At 39.6% G+C, this 21,775-nt stretch overlaps 1 protein-coding gene across 1 annotated transcript; it reads right to left on the reverse strand.

Annotated features, from left to right (window-relative positions):
* Positions 1-5,109: 5,109 nt before the first annotated feature.
* On the reverse strand, positions 5,110-20,622 carry ivd (isovaleryl-CoA dehydrogenase). Its single transcript, XM_080750109.1, has 12 exons — positions 20,386-20,622; positions 17,768-17,857; positions 17,487-17,538; positions 16,207-16,376; positions 15,261-15,354; positions 13,427-13,557; positions 12,978-13,074; positions 12,683-12,776; positions 10,948-11,029; positions 10,749-10,853; positions 9,583-9,655; positions 5,110-6,732 (listed from the first exon to the last, which is right to left on the reverse strand). The coding sequence occupies exons 1-12, from the start codon at positions 20,515-20,517 to the stop codon at positions 6,599-6,601; spliced, it is 1,254 nt and encodes a 417-aa protein (XP_080606235.1). The 5' UTR covers positions 20,518-20,622; the 3' UTR covers positions 5,110-6,598.
* Positions 20,623-21,775: the final 1,153 nt, after the last annotated feature.

A 21,775-nucleotide genomic window follows, 5' to 3' on the forward strand; every position in this document is an offset into this window, starting at 1 on the left:
TTATCTGTCGATCTGTAGGCTATATTTTGTGCTCTTTTGAAATCCCTGATAGACTGGCCTCCAAGCATTTCTGCACTAAACTGCCTACTCTGAAAATGGGTACAATGGGTTTGCATAACCAGAGGACAACGCTTTCCCAACAGGCATTGTTCCCAACAGGCAACGTGTAAATAAGATTACAGAATTAAAAATAATAAAATAAATCACACCCTTTATCGATGTTATTTGGATAACCATCGATCCGACTGACTTCCCACTTTGCACATCACTCTCACTCTCTCTCTCTGCGATAAGCATGCAAGTTTGTTGCTGATCAATCGGTTGGGCCGTTCCCGAGATACCCTGGGACACATGGATACTCACTCACTCACTCACTCACCCACTCACTCACTCACTCACTCACTCACTCTCTCTCACACACACACACACACACACACACACACACACACACACACACACACACACGCGCGCGCACACACACACACACACACACACACACACACACACACACACACACACACACACACACACACACACACACACACACACACACACACACAGACACACACACACACATTAAGTAGGAAAGTTATTGTCGGTATCAGCCGAGAACACAGGAGTCTATCCCCGTCACAATGCACTGGAGCCCTGACAGATGGACTGCTGAGGTGTAGTGCCGTGCACCATCAGCTGTACTTACTGCATGACTTGCTCTATACTGACTTACCCTGGCTGATACAAGGTCTCTCTCTTTCTCTCTCTCTCTCTCTCTCTCTCTCTCTCTCTCTCTCTCTCTCTCTCTCTATATATATATATATATATATATATAATATACATATATATAAAACCTGTATGTGTGTGTGCAGACAGTCAACAGGCTGTTAGTGTCTATTATTCATAAGCCTGGTTTCCTGGTGGAAATAGATGTTCCGGAGCCTGCTGGTTCTGGCCTTGAGGCTGCGGTACCACTTGCCGGACGGCAGCTGCTGAAACAGTCCATGGTTGCGGTTGGCATTGATAATCCTACGAGCTTTACTGACACGATGACTGGTGTATATATCCTGGATCGAGGGAAGCTCACCCACTAATGCTCTGGGCTTATTGCATGACCCGGCCTCTGCAGTGCTTTGTGGTTGAGGGCAGTGCAGTTCCCCAGTCAGGATGCTCTCGTGGGTGCATCTGTAGAAGAACCGTAGGATCATGGGCCCCATGTTGAACCTTTTCAGCCGCCTGAGGGGAAAGAGGTGTTGCTGTCCTTTTTTACCACGTGGCTGGTGTTCTCACTTCACAACATTACGGATGTATGACCTTTGTAACACCTTTCTGAGGGTTAGAGTGCATTTTCTGTTTCAGAACTGTTTGAAGTGATAGCTGTTATTTGCTGAGGGGCAAATGTAGAATGTTTATTCAGTAATGCATTGTCATGGACAACATCAGTTGTTCATTTTCTAGCTGTAGGAGATAGCTTTTCCATGTTTAAGTTCACATAATCGCATTATCACATATTAACATAATCACACGTTTCAGAGTTCCTTTTCCTTTAAAATCTATCCTGGCTGGTGCTGATATGAATTCCTCAGGGGAAATCCAAGTTCAAAAGTTGTTACGTTTACACTTCTCATGTCCCATGTATCACTGATGTTAACTCAAAATGAGAGAACACATTGAACAAATTCAAAACTTTAATAATATAATTTATTATATTATAACATAATTTACTTGACCTTAAATCATAACTCAATTTCTGTCAACTTTAAATTGTTTATTTGTGACAAACAAAACGGCATTGCAAAGCTCGAAATGTAAAAACAGACCAATTGAAGCCAAATAAATGTCTTTATGGAAAATGGCAAAAATTAGCTGAGCTACAAGCTCAGCACATGTCACAATGTGTGTGACACAGCTTGTAGATCTACTAGTCTACAAGTCTTGACATTTTTAATTTGGAAATTTGTTGTAATTCTTCGTCTGTAATGATGACGTGCCCAAAATACAGAGGCCACACTTTGACAGTGAATATGATCAGGTCAGCCTTGCATACAGAACAATCTGTCTTCTGATAACTTCACAATTGTTTTTGTCTCTCTTCACAGATTTTTCCTTGAATATTATTCATTTAATGATTCTAACACTATTTGTCTGTACTGAGTTACATCTTCAAACCTTCAAAGCTGAAGATCATGGGGGAAGGCAGTGGTTTTCAAACTGTGGGTTGAGACATGGGAGAATGTGGTCGGAGCCTCCCGAAATAAAGCACACGAAGAAGAACACAGCCGGCTGGTATCAGTTTAGTTGGCCACGCCCCCCGCAACTTAATCATCAATTTTAACATAAATGGGACCTTATTTTCACAAAACGCATATCATCGTGATTGAAAGGCAATTTCTAACTACCGATAGGAACCATAAAGTATTCATGAAAATGTTAATTAAGGTTAGAAAACGAAAGGGGAAAATGAATGGGGTCCAATGGAGAACAATTCTTTTTGCGATCGGCCAGGGGGGCCAATCAAAGGAAGTTTTAGTTCCGTAAAAATATTTGGTGGTCCTCCTGGGCCACAGGTGGGTTATGGCATGAAATTATTTGGGAACCCCTGGGGTATGGGAGCCTTCTTGCAACCCTTTTCCTTTACTAGAAATAATTCATCCCTCTGGAAAGTGGTTTGTCACAATATGCCACACCAAGGGAAATATTGAACAGGATCAAAGTCCAACCAAACAACCATCCTGACATCAATCTGTCTGAGTTAGAACAGCCAGGAGAGCAGAATGTGGAGTAGCTGGATTTGTGGCAATGAGCCGCTGATCCATCATCTAGGCAGGTGACTGTAGCCATAGTCCTGTGCAACGTTGATGGACGGAGAACATTCACTCTCACAAATCACAGAGAGAGGGATGAGAGAGGTGTCATATTGAAAAAGTGAACTGGAGTCGGATAGAGAAGGATGGAGAATAATAATTCCTGAGAGATTACTGATGGATAATAACTCACGCAAGATATAAAGTTATTAATCACGTCACAAATGTGATAAACCTTCTCTCACAGAAAACTGCCATTTGATTTACTCATCTCCTCGGGGTGTGTAGCGTTGTTCCGACATCCCGTTAGTCCAACAATACCTAACCCTAACCTCAGTAAAATTATGCCTAATCCTAACCCTATGTCGGACTAATGGGACGTCGTACTATCGAGATGTTCCCATCTCCTCCTTGTGCAGCCATTTATTGAAACAAATGTACATAATGAGTGCTACATGAAAATTCCAAGGATAACAAATACATTTTTCATTTGACTATCAGATCTGTCAAGAGATCAACTTGATGTCACCTCTTACATTTGTCCTGGAAAAATGTTGTCTCTGAAAGGTTAGCTTTTCAGGAATTCAGAAATGACTTTATTTGATAGCCATGTGTTTTTTATATATATCTAAAATGCATTATTATTATTAATAGGTTGGCCTTGATCTCAGATTAAGGAAACAATTTGCCCATGTGGGACCATGCTAGTTTTCATCGTTAAATAAACTGTTGCTGGACAGTGGACACCAAAACTATTGGATTGTATTAGGAAACATGCTATTGTCTCACATATGATCCTCTCAATTGTGCGTTGTATATGATATATACTGTATAACTGGTTAAATAGCCTAATTACAAGCTTCCCAACACATGACATTGCAATGCTATTCTATTTTTGAAAATATTATATATATACTGTATAATACACACAATCACACACACACACGCACGCACGCACGCACGCACGCACGCACGCACGCACACACACACACACACACACACACACACACACACACACACACACACACACACACAGTAAAAGCCGGGGTTAATGTGGTTAATATGATTTGATTAATACCGGTCAAAAGGACATTGATGTGGGGTGCCCGCTGGCCTAGCGTTCCACTTCCAGGCGCATACCACATATGCTTTGGTGCCTGACAGTGTGTCGTGGGTTCGAATCCTGATTCAAATGAACTTTACTGTATGTCAATCACCATCTCTCTCCCTGTTTCATGTCAGTCTGTCCTATCAATAGAGGCCTAAAAGCCCCCAAACAAATCTTTAAAAAAATGCAATCCCCCGCCCCCAAACCTTTACACAAATTGTAATCATACCAAACCCTTGGGGAGGTGAAGGTCAAGGAAGGCTGCTAGCCAATGAGAGTGCAAAATCTCATAGTCCCTGGTTCAGATGTGTAGGTTCAGGGAGCACAACTAACAGGGGTACGAGTTTATAACCTGGGTATACTACTGTAGTTCCCTATTATAAAATAATAAAATAGAAATATGTTTAATCATTATCTAGGCCTGTATTATGGTGGCAGTTCTGTGTACACGTGGTATTCAGTATAGGTACTTTGTATTGTTTAACTGAAGTCTGAGTCTTCCGCCGTGGCCTGAAGACTCACCTTTTCAGACTCATAGCACTTACCGTTGCACCCTCAATGACCATACATGAAATTAGATAGCATTTTTAGGTTTAATATATAGTTTTTTACTGATTAGGTGCTTGGTCTACCTACGTTATATTTTTCTAGATTGAGATTTCTATGCATTTGATGTATTGATGTTGATGTATTACCTTGCTTATTGTATTGATGTATTGCTGCAAGTCGCTCTGGTTTAAGAGTGTCTGCTAAATTGTAAATTGTAAGTGGACGTGGTCTGTCAGTTTATGCCACCTGTAAGATAGTAACACATTTGTATGACACTTACTGGTGAATGTTTTAGTATCAGATAAAAACAGATATTTAATTAGACATTTTCAAATAAATCAAAGGTAATTATTGCATTATAATTATAAGAGTTATATTACAATTAAGTTGCTTTAAATACAGTCCAGCAGTAATTACAGTATGCTCACTGCAAACTATGAATTATGGGTTCCAAATTGTTATATTTAGGGCAGGATTGCTAACACACTTTCTAGTCCCTGCAAAAGAGACTTACTGTAGGTCTCATTGTTTTTACTGGTTGAATAAAAGTAACCTATTATCCAAAAATCATGATTTATTTTATTATTTGAACACAAAAACATCATTGATACATCAAGCTAAACATCCTTTGAGAACTGAAGACAGGCAAACCTCTCCACTCAAGAAATGTTTAATTGATACACATCAACTGAGATGGTTTGCCCCATAAAAACAAAGATTCTCTCTACAACAGGGGATTAATCCATGAATTCAGCACTCCTAACTGGCTCTTATTTTGTATATCACAGTTGTTTCTTGTATTATGATGTTGCCTGTTTATATTGTTGTAACATGTCAGGGACTACTGATGTAAATTAGCATGCTAGCTGATTCCAGATTATTTACATTAGTTCTGTTCATTAATATAAGCCGTCCCTTCCAAACAAATAAATACAAGTTATGTGTAAAGCTTATTAAAAAAACACTTTTCTTCAAAGATCAACAGCAGTTACAAAATAATCTACCCGGGCTATATACAAAAAAGGAAAGAAAAACACCACATCATTTACAACGGGTATAATGACAGAGTAATCAATACAAGTGCGTGTGTGGTTTCACTTTACACTTTATAGATGACAAATACGACAAAAGTGAAAAGAAACAGGCCTAAACTCAGTAACAGAAGGCAGTTAAATCTCAAGGCTGTTTGTGTCACGATTTAGAGATGGTTAATGCAAAGGAGTTACTAATTTAAATGTATGCTCTCATGAAAACTCCTCTCCTCTTACAATCATTCATTCACTGTTTGAAATGTTCACAGTACAATTGTCACCAACAGTATATTTTAACATGACATTTAATTCCATCATATGCAGAATTAGGTGATCTCTCAAAGCTTTCTTGACAAGGACCGAAGGAAGACAAATACAGCATATGGGATTTCCATATTCTCAATCTTAGTTTTATACTGGTGGTGGATATCTCAACTATTTCTAATATTGTAATCTCTTGTATGTAGTGGCCTCTGTCATGTCATGTTTTACTGTTGTAAAGCAATGACATAGTAATAGAAAATTATAATCACTAGACCATAAACAAGTGTCAGCTGGTCAATAGAGAGCTACAGTACAGTACGTGCTTGTCATGTGTTGATGCTGAAACTGATCTTGACATGGTTCAGAATAACCATTTATGTATCAAAAATGTAATGTAATACAGTATGTGCTATTTGCAACTTCAGCTAAATGTGATTGCTTGCATGCCTTTGTTCCATGTTATAAAAAGAAATGTCATGTTTTAACTGTTGGGTAAACATTAAGTTTGTTTTATGGGCTAATTCAATGACAAACACTAAAATAAAGAGATTAATAATGTAGGAAAAATGATTATAAGTTGTGGTCCTATTCAATACTAAAAGCTATAAGCAGGAGATATCCATGTCTATAACAAATAAATTGAACAACAGCATGTTTCATGACACACTTTGCACCATTTAAACAGATGAGGGATGAAATATCACAAAACATCAACCATGACAAAAACAGCAGCTTGTGTAAGGCCATTGTGTGTGTGTGTGTGTGTGTGTGTGTGTGTGTGTGTGTGTGTGTGTATGCGTTGCAATCTGGTCAGTCTGTAGTGAGTCATTTGCCCATGTCAGGTCCGCCTATTTGAACATACTGTTAAAGGATCGACCAATGATGAGCCTGCGAACCTCGCTTGTGCCTGCCCCAATTTCATACAGCTTGGCATCTCGTAGAAAGCGGCCCATGGGGTAGTCATTGATGTAGCCATTGCCACCTATCAGGAAAAAGAATTCTACGTTATGATCATGAAGACAATGAGCTAACACACAGACATTTAATATGCAAACATTTGGCCAAAACAGAAAAGGAGGGGACCAAGTATGAACCCCTGAGGGACTCCGGCCAACAAATTATATAGGCCAGGGTTTAAGTTGTTAAAAAACTCAGGATATACATCCACAAGATAGACCAAGGGTCTTCAACAGGGGGTCCAGGACCCCTAGGGGGTCCTCAGAGTTACAACAGGGGGTCCTCCAAATCTTTGTGTGAAATAAACTTTATTTTATATTAACCACTTGAACCCAGGCATCCATATTCGGAGAACTTGAGCCAAAAAATAGCAGATCTACAAGCTCAACAACGTGTGCTTGTAGATCGGTTATTTTCGGCAAAGGGGTTTGGTGTAGAGGGGGAAAAGAGCAGACCAATAAACCCTTTTGTAAATCCCGCCCCATTCTGCCCTGTTACTATGATGGGACATTAACCCTGGGCAGATTGTTTTTATAGTGGAAGTGGATGGGATTTTTTTTCCCCTTCATAGCCTCATTACAGCTATATAAAGTACCAAAGGAAAAACACCTAGGTGATATTAATAAAAAGGGAAGACAAAGGTACAGTAGTTACATTGCAAAACAGGGGGTTTACCCGAAAATATATGTTTTAATTTGTTTAATCCCAGTGGGACAGAATCCTCTTTGCAGATTCTTTTATAGTGGAAGTGGATGGGATTTTTTTTCCCTTCATAGCCTCATTACAGCTATATAAAGTACCACAAAAAACACATCTACGTGATATTAATAAAAAGGGAAGAAAAAGGTACAGTAATTACATAGCAAAACAGTAGTTTTCCCCCGAAAAATAAATGTTTTAATTAGTTTAATCCTCTGGATCAGAGATAGAAAGAGAAGCGCATTGCATCTTGGGTACTAGGAAGAGGACAGAGAGAATGTTTCTCCTCACATAATAGGCTGGCTTTTCGTAATTCTGCCCATTTAAATTATATGTACCCAATCGTGACTCTTAGACCATTGATAAGGTACATGTGAACTAGTTTGTTGAAGCTTATTCGTTATGATGAGCGAGATCGCTTGACGCTTGCCGTCGCTATCACCGTACCGGCCGATCTCCGTGTCGCGCACTGCGGACAGTTGTTGAAAGCCTGAAGCAACATTCTCCACTGCACAAACTCCACCCCCGATAGCAAAAAGTGAATGTTTTTTTCTGGTTGGCCAGTCAGGGAGTCTCAGGGACCAATCAGAAGGCTGACAAACGGTCTATTACGGAGTGAAAGGTCAAGTTTATTAAGTATTGGCAGTTCAAGTGGTTAAATATTTGAAAACACAAATTGTCATGAATCCAAAATACATTGATGATTGTGCTGTCAAACAATGAAACTATATGGAATCTATGAGAAGGTTGTGGGGGTCCCTGCTGCATCTCTCTCTCAACTAAGGGGTCCTTGGCATGAAAACGTTGAAGACCCCTGAGATAGACTGCACACTCCTTAGAAAATGCAAACGATGGACTGACTTCACTTGATAGCGCTATTCACTATGAGTGATGAACTTGACGAAGAGCTCTTGTGAAACATGTTTGTCTTTTATAATGGACTAATGCAGGGGTCTTCAACAGGGGGTCCGCGACCCCCAGGGGGTCCGCGGAGGTACTGCAGGGGGTCCGCGAAATTATTGGTAAAAAAAAAAAAAAAAAAAAAAAGATTTCAAAAAATGTTTTTTTTTCACATTTATGTAAAAATATAAATCATGGTTCTATCCATTTTGAATAGCTTGAATACATGATTACTATGCAATTGACAGATTGTTGATATTATTGACATTGGTTCTCAGTTAATAAGTAGTATGTTTAGAAATGGTAGTGGTACGGCCCACCCTGCTCGCTGTAACTTGTACATGTTTAAAATAAAAAATATGTCGTAGCCCCGACCCCCCACCCTACGAGGTGGTAGGGGGTCCCTGCTCCATCTCCCCATCAGTTTGGGGGTCCCCGGCCTGAAAACGTTGAAGACCCCTGGAATAAATTCATGTAACGTACCGTATACCAAGCTTAGGCCTTATTGTAAGGGAAATAATACAAGGAAGAACCTCCACCCCAAAAATAAATAAATACAATAAAATAAAATAGATGTTATGGCAAAAGCTACAGGCTAGGGATGTACTTTAATTCTGTCTTGATATTAGTTTTTTCAATGGTTTTGTATTTTGTAATTCCATGTTCCGTGCTGCGTGATAAATGTATTGTTGCTATGTAATTTATTGGACTATTTATTTTTAGTTATGCTGCAGGAACACATTGAAACTAAGCGTTTCATTACGCTTTAATGTGTTATCCTGGGTTGAAGTGATTATACTTGTATATCTTTTATCAAAATCAAATCAATTCATAACAGTCTGCTTCACATTTTGGTCATACAATCAAAATGTTTTCTCCTGGATTCCTTGGCTCATGACACTCCCCATATAGGCCACACCCATTTATGACAATAATTCTGTCAGGCAACCTTTTGCGTATTCTTCAAAACACACTTATTTCTAATAAACCAGAATTTATACATATTAGTACAATCAACACAACATTCAACAATCATACCCAGATTTGACAAATAAACAAACTCTTTTTCTCTCCTTCGGTCTTGACGGCTGCACCATTCAACTGGCACAGCCTGGGTAGGCAAACCTGTCTGTCCTTTTCTAGTTGAAACGGTTATAAATATTTAATTAACTGAATCAACAAGAAAATGAATAGTGTTAACTGTTATGCATGTTGTTGAATGCCTTTCTCTGTATGCCTGCTATATTTTTCATCTAAGCCAATGATTTACACTTACCTAGACACTGAATGCCATCCAGAGCAACCTGAGTGGCATTCTCAGCACAATACAGGATCACACCAGCACAGTCCTGCAAAAAAAAAGAAAAGAAAAATGCAATGTGGTTACTACATTGCAGAGGCATAAAAATCTGTCTGGGATTTAGTCAGCAACTTAGAATAAAAGTGAAATGGGATGCTGAATAAGGAAACGTCTTGTGAGATTAATAGATGACTTCTAGACTACTGTGAATGTTTTTGACCGAATAGAAACATAATGAACAAAAAGTGATTTAACCACTTAACTCATTGAGTGCCAATCCCGAACTAGTTCGGCTTTATTAGTGTATCGCAGAGTGCCGATCCCGAACTAGTTCGGCTTTAAAAAAGAAAAAAAAAAAATGATTTTTTTTTTTTTTTTTAATTTTATTTTTATTTTTTTTGGACCCCATCAAATCTGGTGAACATGATTTCAATCGCGATTTTGCATGTTCCACCCCATACAACCCCATCTAACATACAGGGCAGCCATTTTTGTTTACATAACATGTAAAACATAATGGCCATTATCTCAAGAATGCCTGAACGGATTTCCAATCGGATTTTTTTGTTTGAAAGCTGTGAACAAACTGCACAAATCCACTCCAATGCAATCCAGGATTGCATTGGATTTTTTAGAGCTCATTCTTCTCTGTTTTTTTCCCATGCATGAGGTGTGCAAGGTTTAATCGTGGCTAAATTGCAGAAAATAGATCTTCTAAAATGCTTGGTAGCCAATAGCTAACTTCAAGCTAACTTCATCCTCTTCCTGTACATGCACAAAGGAAAGTGTTCAGGCAAGTCATGGCTGCAGGGCTTCTGCATATACCAGCATATCTCTATGGGATTTTCTATGGCCACTGGGCGCCCTCTAGTGGTGAACGGGGTGGCACTCAAAGAGTTAAGCCCTATATATAAACAAGCCAATGAACAAGCTTGCATGTTGGTTATTTTCACTATTAAAATGAATGAATAAATACAATTCAGAATTCAAATGAAAAAATAAATACAAAATTGTTGAAAGTAGGGAAGCCAGGGTAAAGTGGTTAAGAATGAGTGAAGACATGATGAGCTTTTTCACATACTACCCAAAAGGTTTCAAAGTTGAACAACAGCATAGCAAGATTGAAGATAAAATCCACTCACCATGGCACTGAAATGCCCTTTGTCGCAAGCTTTGGCGACATTATACACATACTGCCGACAGGAACTTAGCCTGGTATACATGTCAGCCATCTTGCCTTGCATCAACTGTAGTAGAAGTAAATATGACACATATATTAGGAAACCAGAAACCTCTCTTCATTTGACCAAATCCAGGTTGGACATGGTGATTAGTTCAAACCTGAAAGTGTCCAATCTTTTGTCCAAAGGCTTCTCTGACATGTAGGTAGGGAACAGCAAAATCCATGACGGACTGCATAATGCTGAAAAAGGGATATTCACATGAACTTGTAAATTACAATAGCAAACATTTATTACAACAACAACAAAAACAAAAAAAGTATGTCAGTGTTGTGCAACAAAAAAAGCTGATCTACGATCTCACAACAAGTCGCGTCTATTTTCGAAATGCGATACCATAGTACAACGTAGAATAATTAAGCATTACACAACTATTCTTCAATAAGATCAACAATTACACACAACCGAGATCCTTTTCTGACCAATCACAGTTTCAAAGTGTTCAGCAGAATACACAAGCACTGCTTTTTTCAAGTGGCTAGATGAGACACATGCTAACAGCAACACTAGCTAGCGGGGGACAGTCCAGGCCACATTGTCTAATTGATGCCAGCATGATCAAATTGCCTCCTCGGACGAAACATGAGCCAGATTCCTGAAATGCGAAATTCTAAACTGTATGAGATGTTAATGAGCAAATGTGAACAAAACCTAAAGTGATCGATCAAGGTTGCTGAATTCAGGCAACCACAATGTATGCATAGCTAAATACAATATAAAGTGTGTGTGTATACACATCATTTCAAAGTGATGGCACTTTTGAGCCTTTGATGATGTTGAAAATATAATAATTAATATCATAAATCAAAGTCATCAGCTGCCTAGGTTACCAAGGTTAGGCAGGCTGGGAAACTAGCTTTGCATACACCTGTCCCTGTGGCTGATGCATCCCAAAATTTCACTATGCATTTTAAGTTTTCCCTGCCTGGAGTTATAATGTGTGTTATTTAACCCTAGAATTATTGAATGCTTTAACCAGTGAAAAATAGCAGATCTACAAGCTTGTAACTTGTAGATCTGCTATTTTTGAAAAAGTCGTGAAAATGTGTGCAAATCTTTGAATATATGTATTTTCAAAACTAACATTTGTAACTAAAATTTTGCTTCTGGGTGGTCCCTGGAACTAAATATTTTGAGATGGGGGTCCGTGGCCAAATAAATATCATTTTGGTGGTCCTTCAAATGAAAAGGTTTGAGAGCCACTGACATAGTAGTCTCTCAAGAACAAACAAACTGAGCTCCATTTAAGTGAAAAGGACCTTTTCTTTGACGATGGCTAGCCAGATTGCTGACATAGAAACATAGGTTTTTCAAAAAATCTTAGAAGGATTCAAAATCGAGTCAAAATTCTAATTTTCACGATTTAAAAAAATAGCAGATCTACAAGCTCGCAGCGCGGCACTCGGTGCCGCGCTGTGAGCTTGTATATCTGCTATTTTTCAATAGTTAAAGCATAAAATAATGATACACAATATAGTGTACCCGTTCTGAATGGGTTAAGCAAGCAACTTGTAGACATAGCCTTGTTCCGAATTAAGTGTCCACAGAGGTATATAAACTTCCCTGGCACAGAATAAAAATCACACTCGTGTGAACTGAGCGGTGGTGTGTGTGTGTGTGTGTGTGTGTGTGTGTGTGTGTGTGTGTGTGTGTGTGTGCAACAGCACCCCTCCCTTAACATGTGTGGTCAGAAAAGGTTACTGCAGGCTACAGACAGACAGACACGGAGACACACAGACAGACAGACAGACCCACACACACGGCCACGTATAGGAGCGTTGTGACCACCGCTCAAAAACATACTCAAAATAGGTAAATTGGTTAAACAGACTTACCCAATGGGTCCTGCTGCAAGTACCAATCTCTCCAGGTCCAGGCCACTCATCATCACATACACACCCTTGTTCAAAGGACCAAGGATGTGATCCGCTAAAACAAATAAAAACATCTAGAACTTAGAGAGACAAAAGGTTTACACCAAGATCACATAATACAGTGAAATCTGAAATGTTAAAATAACTCAAATTACAAAAAAGAAACCCCCAAACGGCTCAATGAGCTATAACACAAGGCTGTACTGCAGTACTACGTGCAACCTCCTACACAAGCTCAGACGATACAAATGCATACCTGGGACCTTGCAGTCTTCAAAGATCAATTCACAGGTATTGGATCCTCTCATGCCTAGTTTGTCTAGCTTCTGTGCTGTAGAAAACCCTGGCATATCCTACAGGAAAGTCACACATACCCTTTTTCATTAAATAAAAAACAATTATAAATGACCTTTTTTCCCATTGTCATTGACTTTGTTCTGTTAATAAAAATCATAGGGAAAATACAATGAAATCACATGCACGTCAATTCACAGTGAATTCAAATTGAATGTTCGTTGTCACACCAAGCACTATAACTATATTGTTCGCCATTGTCCAATTCTGCCATTCACTCGAGTTAAAATTAATTTTAAAACTATATCTTTATACTACAGTTAAAGAGCTTGGTGTGAACGGCCATTCACACAACATCCATGGGATCTACTGTATATAACATGTACACATCTTGTGTTTCAGAAGGCTTGCCTTCTCAATGATGAAAGCTGTGATTCCTTTCTGATATGCATCCGGATCTGTCTTAGCATAAACAATCAGGACATCAGCATCTGGCCCATTGGTAATCCAGAACTTGTTGCCATTCAGAATATAGTAGTCACCTGTTGAAGAAAACACAAACAGAAAGTACTAACCACTCAAGGCTTTACTGATAGCCAGGAAAAGTGCTAATTTGAGTAGATTTTCAGGCCACTATGCAGCCTTCAAATCGAGTCCTATAGTGTGCTGATCAAAGTTTAACACTGCTGTAGTGCCCAGGGGTTAAAGCCAAAAGAAATCCCAAGACTGAAGATTTTTTTCAGACCATGTCCCAATATGTGATTTGTGAAACGTGGCGCGCGCAGCGTACACCAATATTTGGGGTGTTTCCCTGAAGTTCTGAACTGCCTTCACTGAATGTGTGTGTGCCAATCCATGCTTCATTTTATAGAAGTATCTTCTGAAGTTCTGTTGTATTATATGCTAGTCTGGCCAATGCAAATACTCATATCTTGAAATTAGAACAGCTTTTTAGTTATAGTTTATTATTTTGCGGATCTGCACTGATCTCAGAAATAGCTCCAATGGAATCCTCAAGACTGAAATCAGTCCCCAGGACTGAGAACTTTAACCCCTGAGTGCCCCATCGAGTATGTGTGCAACTATTGTCATGGTAGACCCCTGAACTGTGTTTGCGTCACATTTGGTATGGTTTGGAGCAACACTGTGCCTGTGGCCCCCCGAGAGCCCCTAACATGGCCCCTGGCAGCCACAGGTGGCCCCTGGTGTGACTATTATCATGGCAGACTCCTGAAAACTGTTTGTGCCAAGCCTGGTGCGAATCGGAGCAACTGTGCGCCTTGCAGGGCTGCCTGTTACATTTGTGATGATCATTTTTGGTTGAAACACCCACATCTAAAACAGTTCTTTGGAAACATCAAAACACTTGATAGTGCATTGTTGTGAGCCTACCTTTCAAGAAAATCAGCAATGTAAAGCTCTGCAATCCACGATGACGCATTAAGTAACCCTTTGGACGTTCAGGCCATTAAGTGCCATTAAGGGATCTGGCCTTTTCCATCACCCTCCATTCTCGTTGGCTGACATCAACTTGATGTTCTGGTTCTCACTGAAGTCATACTTCTACCTGTACAGCCCTACAATACTTTCCTGTCTTTGCTTTAATACTTTCTGGTATCAAAATGGTCTGTTATTTATTTATTTTCACTCACTGCCTCCAGAAATTCTATTGATATTAATGCCTTCTCCGTTTCCCCTCACATACGACAAAACATCCCCATTTCAGAATCACATGCAACTTATCTCATTTTTTTCCTTTACTTTGTCTTTATTTTAGATTGCACCAGTATAAACAAATATGACAAGACATGACCAACATTAATCATAAATCCAATTAAATCAAAATTAAATATAAGATAAATCATCTCATTTTATCTAGAATATTTTCCTCGTCCTATTCTCCTCTTGGCCTGATCAGCGTCATTTTTAAATTAATGTTCATGTGTCTCATGAAATGCATGCGGGTTTCCATTACTTTACTTTCGGTAGGTTTATGTCATTTCCTATTTTGTCCGCTGAGCTTTTTTCCACTTGCTTCCTTGGCTAGCTGACACCACAACCCTAATGACCCCACTCATCTCCCTCCCTACTCAAGTGTTCTAGTATATAATTTAGATTGTGACATATTATTATTGCACAAAAAAATAATTGTGTGTGTGTCCACAATGTGGGTATGCAGGGATTGCACATTAACTTTAATGGAGGGCTGAGGATGATGAATGAATTATATTCTTTGGAATCTCACCTTCCTTCTTGGCTCTAAGTTTCATGGAGACGACATCAGATCCAGCGTTGGGTTCACTCATGGCCAGGGCTCCTACATGCTCTCCTGTCATTAACTAGCAACAGAAAAGCTCATTTTGAGGACAGAAATGGTCAACCATCCTCTTTTTTGCATTTTGTATTTTATTTATTTTCCTGAACACAAACCAAGGCTTGAATAAACTGAGCGAGGATTTGAATGCATTCACACCTGGTTATGTTCTATTCTAAAAAAAAAAAAAAAACTGTAAAGAAAGAAAATACTAGTAGTGTTGGGGGTAACAGCGTTAAAATTAAAAGCGTTACTGTAATGGATTACTTTTTTGGGTAACTGAGTAACCTAACAAGTACATTTTGCACTTAATAGTAAGTTACCAAGTTACCTTTCCCAAAATAATGGCGTTACTTAATTACATTTAAGAACTATATTTACTTGCGCCAGAGAGCGCGCAAGTACAGCGTTTGGTGTTTCTGTCACGCATCTGTCGCATCCTCTGTTTGTGTTTACGCCCGTAGCCAATCAGGGACCAGCATTCATAGTGACGTCATCATCAACAGCCAATGAGGGACCATCATTCTTGATGATGTCACCATCAACAAGTGCGACCTGATATAAATAAGGCGCAAGTTGGCACCTCGACAAAGTGCCAACTTGCCCACCCACACAAAGACATCACCGAACGCAGTACTTGCGCACTCTGCTGGCGCACAGGTACAGTAGGCCATATATGGCCACAAGTGCACAAGAAGCAAGTTGGCACCTCAACAGAGTGCAGTCACACAAAAATAATCTAACAAGTTACTTTTTTTATGAAGGCAAGGACATTAAAGCTGAAATCATGCATTCTTAAAATGTTTCGGATTTGATAAGCTGATGTTAATTCATTGTAGAAGAATGTAACAATATATGAAAGATACCTCATCCTGACCTTAGGCAGGTACTTTTCCTTCTGTTTCTCGTTGCCATGACGCACCATCTGATTGACACAGAGGTTGGAATGTGCCCCATAACTAAGGGCAATAGCTGCTGACACTCGTGACATTTCCTCCATGACAATGACATGATCTAGGTACCCCAAACCTGTACCACCATATTCCACTGAAAGAAAGTGACAGGGGGTTAAAAACAAAACGATTTAGAAGCTTAGTACCAAAAATGTAGTCTACAGTTAAGTTCAGGGATTTGATAAAACGCAACTAAGGTGAAGTGTTGGGATTAAAAATTAGGGTATGCATTACAGAGTAGCAACACAAATATAGGCTATATTTTAGTGGCTAGCTTAATGGTTAGATCATTGCCTACAGTTTTTCAAAAGTGCATCATGATTCAAGACTATAATTTGTGGGCTGACCACGTATTAGCAGGGTGATGACAAGGCGGCATACATTTTTTTTCCTCTAAATCTTTATCCCACGATTTTGCAACGCATTTTTACACCCAGTGCCTACGCTGTAATCCTGGGCGCTGCTCTCCCTCTGCCAACCTGGGGAGGGCCCTAGCTCTGGTCCATAGCGTTAGTGGAGTTCTCCCTAACGCTATGATTGTTTACCTCCACACCCCCTTGGTAAAACCGGAAAACCCGCTTGTCTGGTCCGAAAATAACAGAAACTGTTTCGCCCCTCACCAAACCAAAGGTATCAGTGGACAGTTGAAAGCTTACTCTACTTAGTGGACACAGTCTGGGCCCCCCACCACACGCTTAAAATACATTTATAGGGCGAAATGAAAAATAATCCACCGGATGCAGAGTCAGACTCCATTTCTTCTAGTTTTTTACTATTTGTCATCGCCATCACGGTGCCAACTCACTACTGCCGCGCAGGTCAGAGGACCGCATTAACAGAGTTTTAGTCCCGTTGGGTGTTATTCAGCTCTGTGACGTTGGAAGCGCTGTTTCGTAAAAACACTCTTCAACCAGGAATAGTGCCTCCGTCAGGTGGATTATTTTTCATTTTGCCCTAAAATTTTATTTTAAGCGTGTGGTGGGGGGCCCAGACTGCGTCCACTAAGTAGAGTAAGCTTTGAACTGTCCACTGATACCTTTTGTTGTTGAGGGGCGAAACAGTCTTTGTCATTTTCGGACCAGACAAGCAGGTTTTCCGGTTTCCTTAAAAAATTAACTATAACAAATTGCATGTGAAAATATTTAATCAATAAATATATTATAAACTCGATAATAATATTTAATCTTGTATCTAACGACCATACCTGGAGCAGTTATGCCAAGAAGTCCCATCTCCCCTGTTTCTTTCCAGAAATCCTAGTGGGAAGACCATTCAAATATTAATTCATGGTATACAGTAAGCCAAGGTCAATGGATCTGGATTGTCTCAGCAGTACACCAGTATAAAAACAGACAAGCAAATCCATATTCAGCCTTGACTTACAGTAGGGTTGGGAAACACAGAAGGATCTGGGTCCTGACTACTGGCATACTATAAGTCTCTAATGATGGTAAAAAATAAATACATTCTATAAATTAAACATACCCGCATTCCTGGAAATTCATTGTCCTTGTCGATCTTGTCGGCATAAGGAGCGAGCTTTTCTGTCAGGAACCTTCGAACTGTCTGCCTAAGCTGTTTAGACAAAATAAGATATTCGTCAGGTTCATGAAGGTACACATATTAAGAACAAGTTGTCTGTAAATAACAAGTTACAAAGCTGTAAACAATTACAAAGAAATATACAATGGCACTTAGACTATGTTTCTTTGTCCCCTTTTTTTCTGCAGGGTCCAAAATATCCCATACGTGTTCAATTGTGTTAGGATCTGGTGTTGGCTGTAAAGGCTATGAAACTCACATGAAGGGATACAAGACACAAGATTTAATATTTTAATGTGTGATGAATTTCCACTATCGCCATTATCCTGAATACCCTCAAACCAGTGTTTCTTCCAAGAGTGTTCAGTGCCAATAAATGGGAGCTGGGCACATTCTCAAACCTCTACGAGCACAACTAAAGCAAAGAAAAAGTGTTGTTATTTTTTTACACACTGAGCACTATAACTATATTGTTTTTTGTTTTTTTTATAGTTTATGTGAACTCTGCCTCCACTTGACTTAGCGATTCTTAATTTTCTTATTGTTTCTAGTTATACAGTAGTTATAGACAGTGCTCAGTGTGAACGGCTCTTAAATCAGGCTACATTAAGTTGCAGAGTCACTGAGTTTAACAATTTCATTTTGGACTTTCATTTGTTTGTGTAGAGCTACACAGGCAGTTGGACTGTGGGACATCAACCAGGAAATGGTATCATTGGACTTTAATTTAAAGAACAGATTCACCCAATGTTATTGTCTTATTCATGCAGGAGAAATATAATTTGTGGCAATGTTTCTGAATGGAGATGTGTACAACATCTCCATTCAGACACATTGCCATTCAGAAGATTGATTTCCATTATTCTAAATGGAGGTGTCACCTACTGTAAACCTAACCTTAACCCTAACCTCAGTGGGAGTATTTCTGAATGGGGATATTTCTAAGTGGGGGTGTTTCTTACTGTGCTTTGACAACAGATGACTCATTGAACCATTTCAATGCTTATTTGGATATCAGGTTAAATAGCTCGTTTATTAATGGATTTTCCCTTCTCGTTATGATTACCTGCTGGCACTGGGTGTTGGCGACAGTCTGAATCTGTCCTTGTTTGTTTTTCATTTTAATGTATATTCAGAAAACAAAGATGTGTCCTATGTTTGTTCCAAAGCATTAGTTTTTAAGCATATATTTTAAATTATTGGGATAATGTCGTGAATCACAATTATAAGCCAGGATAACTGAACCGCGGTATGACATTTTCATATGACGGTAAATATCATCCCATACCTACACCCATCAAACCATTCAGTGACGCCTCGTGCCCTGTAGATGGGGGCATTGGCATTCTGGAAGAGACCACTCCCATCAAAAGATAAACATGATCACTCAGAATAACTTGTATTAATTCAATAATTTCTCTTGTAACAGCATAACAGAGCCACCAGCTACCTCGCTGTAGGGGTCAAGCAGTCAGGCCTGTACTGTGCTAGGCGCTGCACACGTGCACTTGCCCACTTTTGGCGAATATGATGAATGAATGATCTGACATATCACTTTTTTTACATCTCTGTAGTCTACTGCCTTCTTCACGATTGCTGAACAGTTTTTCCTTACATATTGCACTGCATGAGCATCACTGTAATCGAGTGCGCTTTCGACCACAATTGCCAACCCCTTCATGTCTGTCCCATAGATTGCAATGGGGATTTATTCACTGTTACTATTGAAACACTGGTGGTCTTTTTGAATTGCCATCAGTGCCGCAATAATGAACAACTTATGATAAGTTGTTCATCAAGGTAGCGATAAGTGACTATTTGATAAGTGACTATATGATAAGTAATTTACTTATCATATAGTCACTTATCGCTACCCTTGATCCAAAATTGAGCCTGCTTAGCAAGCAGTGCAACTTTATTACTTTACATAAGATGGCATGGCTTAATAATAATTGTATCATGCAGTCCTCTTGTATGGAAGCATTAGTCCACTCATGTATTCATTTGTGTGACAGGCAGACAGAGACAGAGACAGACACACACAGATACAGAGCCTTTAGTTTAGGTATAAAGCAACGTGAGTAACTTTTCACCCAATCAAACACTTCATAGTCAACCCCGCCCCCACCCTCCTCCCCTTGTGTCTACTGTCTAGAAGTCTAGACTTCTCTCTACTGTTGTGTTGACGTATCATTTTCTGTAATAATCTGAAGTGTCATTTTCTTGTGGGAAAACAAACCCTAAGTTTGTCCTCCTGCGTTTTACAAAAGTGAGTGACATACATGACAGATATTACCATGTCCATGAGTTCATCAGTTCACACTTCGTCATTAGATGACGTCGGGTGCATTGGCTGTTATATCAAAGTTATGTCACCACCACCACCACCACCACTGTGTCCTTTATTATGACAACCTCCCTTCAACCTTCTGACGAGGAAACCAAGGCTAGTGTTGCTAAAAGGTGCGCTAGACTTGGGTTTGCAGGTGCATAAACTCAGCTGTCATAAATCCCAGTATAAAAACAATAACATTAGCAGCACACATGCTAACGGTGCTAACCTCTATCTGCTCCTCTGTCAGCCCGTTGACGATGTCGTCCACAGGCACCCCGGCGGCGCAGCCTCTCCTCGCCACCGCCGGGACGCACAACCTCCTCGAGCCGAGACGCAGTGCGCTCCTGAGGGCAAACATCACGCTGTCTTTATCGGGGCTGCTTCAGGATGACAGAGAGTGAAGTTATAATCACACAGTTCCTCCTGGCTTGACACAACTCCAGAAGGTGCTGGGGAGGTTACTCTTCTTCCCGTCTTCTTCCCGTGTGCGCACATTAGCACCCCCATGTGATCGGGAGGCGACATCAAGCTGCACGAGCATTTGATTGATTGATTGAAGACTTAAGTTCTGTTTATTAGAAGTTTGCAGCATAGGAAAATGTCAAATACAATTATACGCCCAAGAAATCCTATGGCTTGGATAAAAGATGAAGAAGCACTGCTGCGTACCTGAACTGCGGGGGAGAAGACGACAGCCTCCACGTGGCCTCCCCTGCAAGTCTAACAAGAAAATCTTGTGAAATAAATGTCGCCACTCAATCATCAAGGACGATGATACACGTCATGAATACGATGGTAAACTGCAAACAGGGACAAAAAAATCAAGTTCCATTCCGTTAAAGGTATCAAAAAAGTGCAATGATGAGGTGGAGAAGGATCGAAGGAAGCTCTGTTCAGTTCAAAGTAGAAAATAGTTTATTTCATGGCAAGGGAAAATTTAATTTAATCGTTATTTTAATTTCCCTTGCCATGAAATTAGTCAGGGACCCACAAGCCCAAAAGCTAAAGGAATAGGGTTGAACCTGTCATGCCCTAGCCTACTTTTTATTTACTGTCCCATCGACTTCACTATACACAGGAAAAGAAAAATATTTAAAAAAGAAAAAGAAGAACAGGCCTCTCATTCTGTGGACCTTAATGACCAAACTAGTTGATAAAACAGAAATAAAAAGTACGGTAACGGCATGACATCACAGGTCATCTCACATTCTGGCTAAATAAACTATTTCCTACTTTGAACTGAACAGAGCTGCCTTGGATCCACCTCATCATTGAACTTTTTTGATACCTTTATAACAGAATGGAACTTGATTTTTTTTCCTAAATCCTATGGCTTGTTTCAATTGAGATCCCTTTTTTGAAACTCATAAAGCATTGATTGAATCAATCAATGACAGATAGGATCTATAACACAGGCTAGGCCTACTATGCAGAAGATATCATCAAAGTCGTAAAAAATGCTAAATAACTGGTATTTACAAATTACAATAGAAAGGGGGAGGTAAGGATAGGCTTTGTTTTCATTTACCAGTTTCGAGCACACTGTGACTGCACACACGCACACACACACACACACACACACACACACACACACACACACACACACACACACACAC

This window comes from Nannobrachium achirus (genome assembly GCF_963921795.1).
Source record: "Nannobrachium achirus genome assembly, chromosome: 20".
Classification (NCBI taxonomy): Eukaryota; Metazoa; Chordata; class Actinopteri; order Myctophiformes; family Myctophidae; genus Nannobrachium; species Nannobrachium achirus.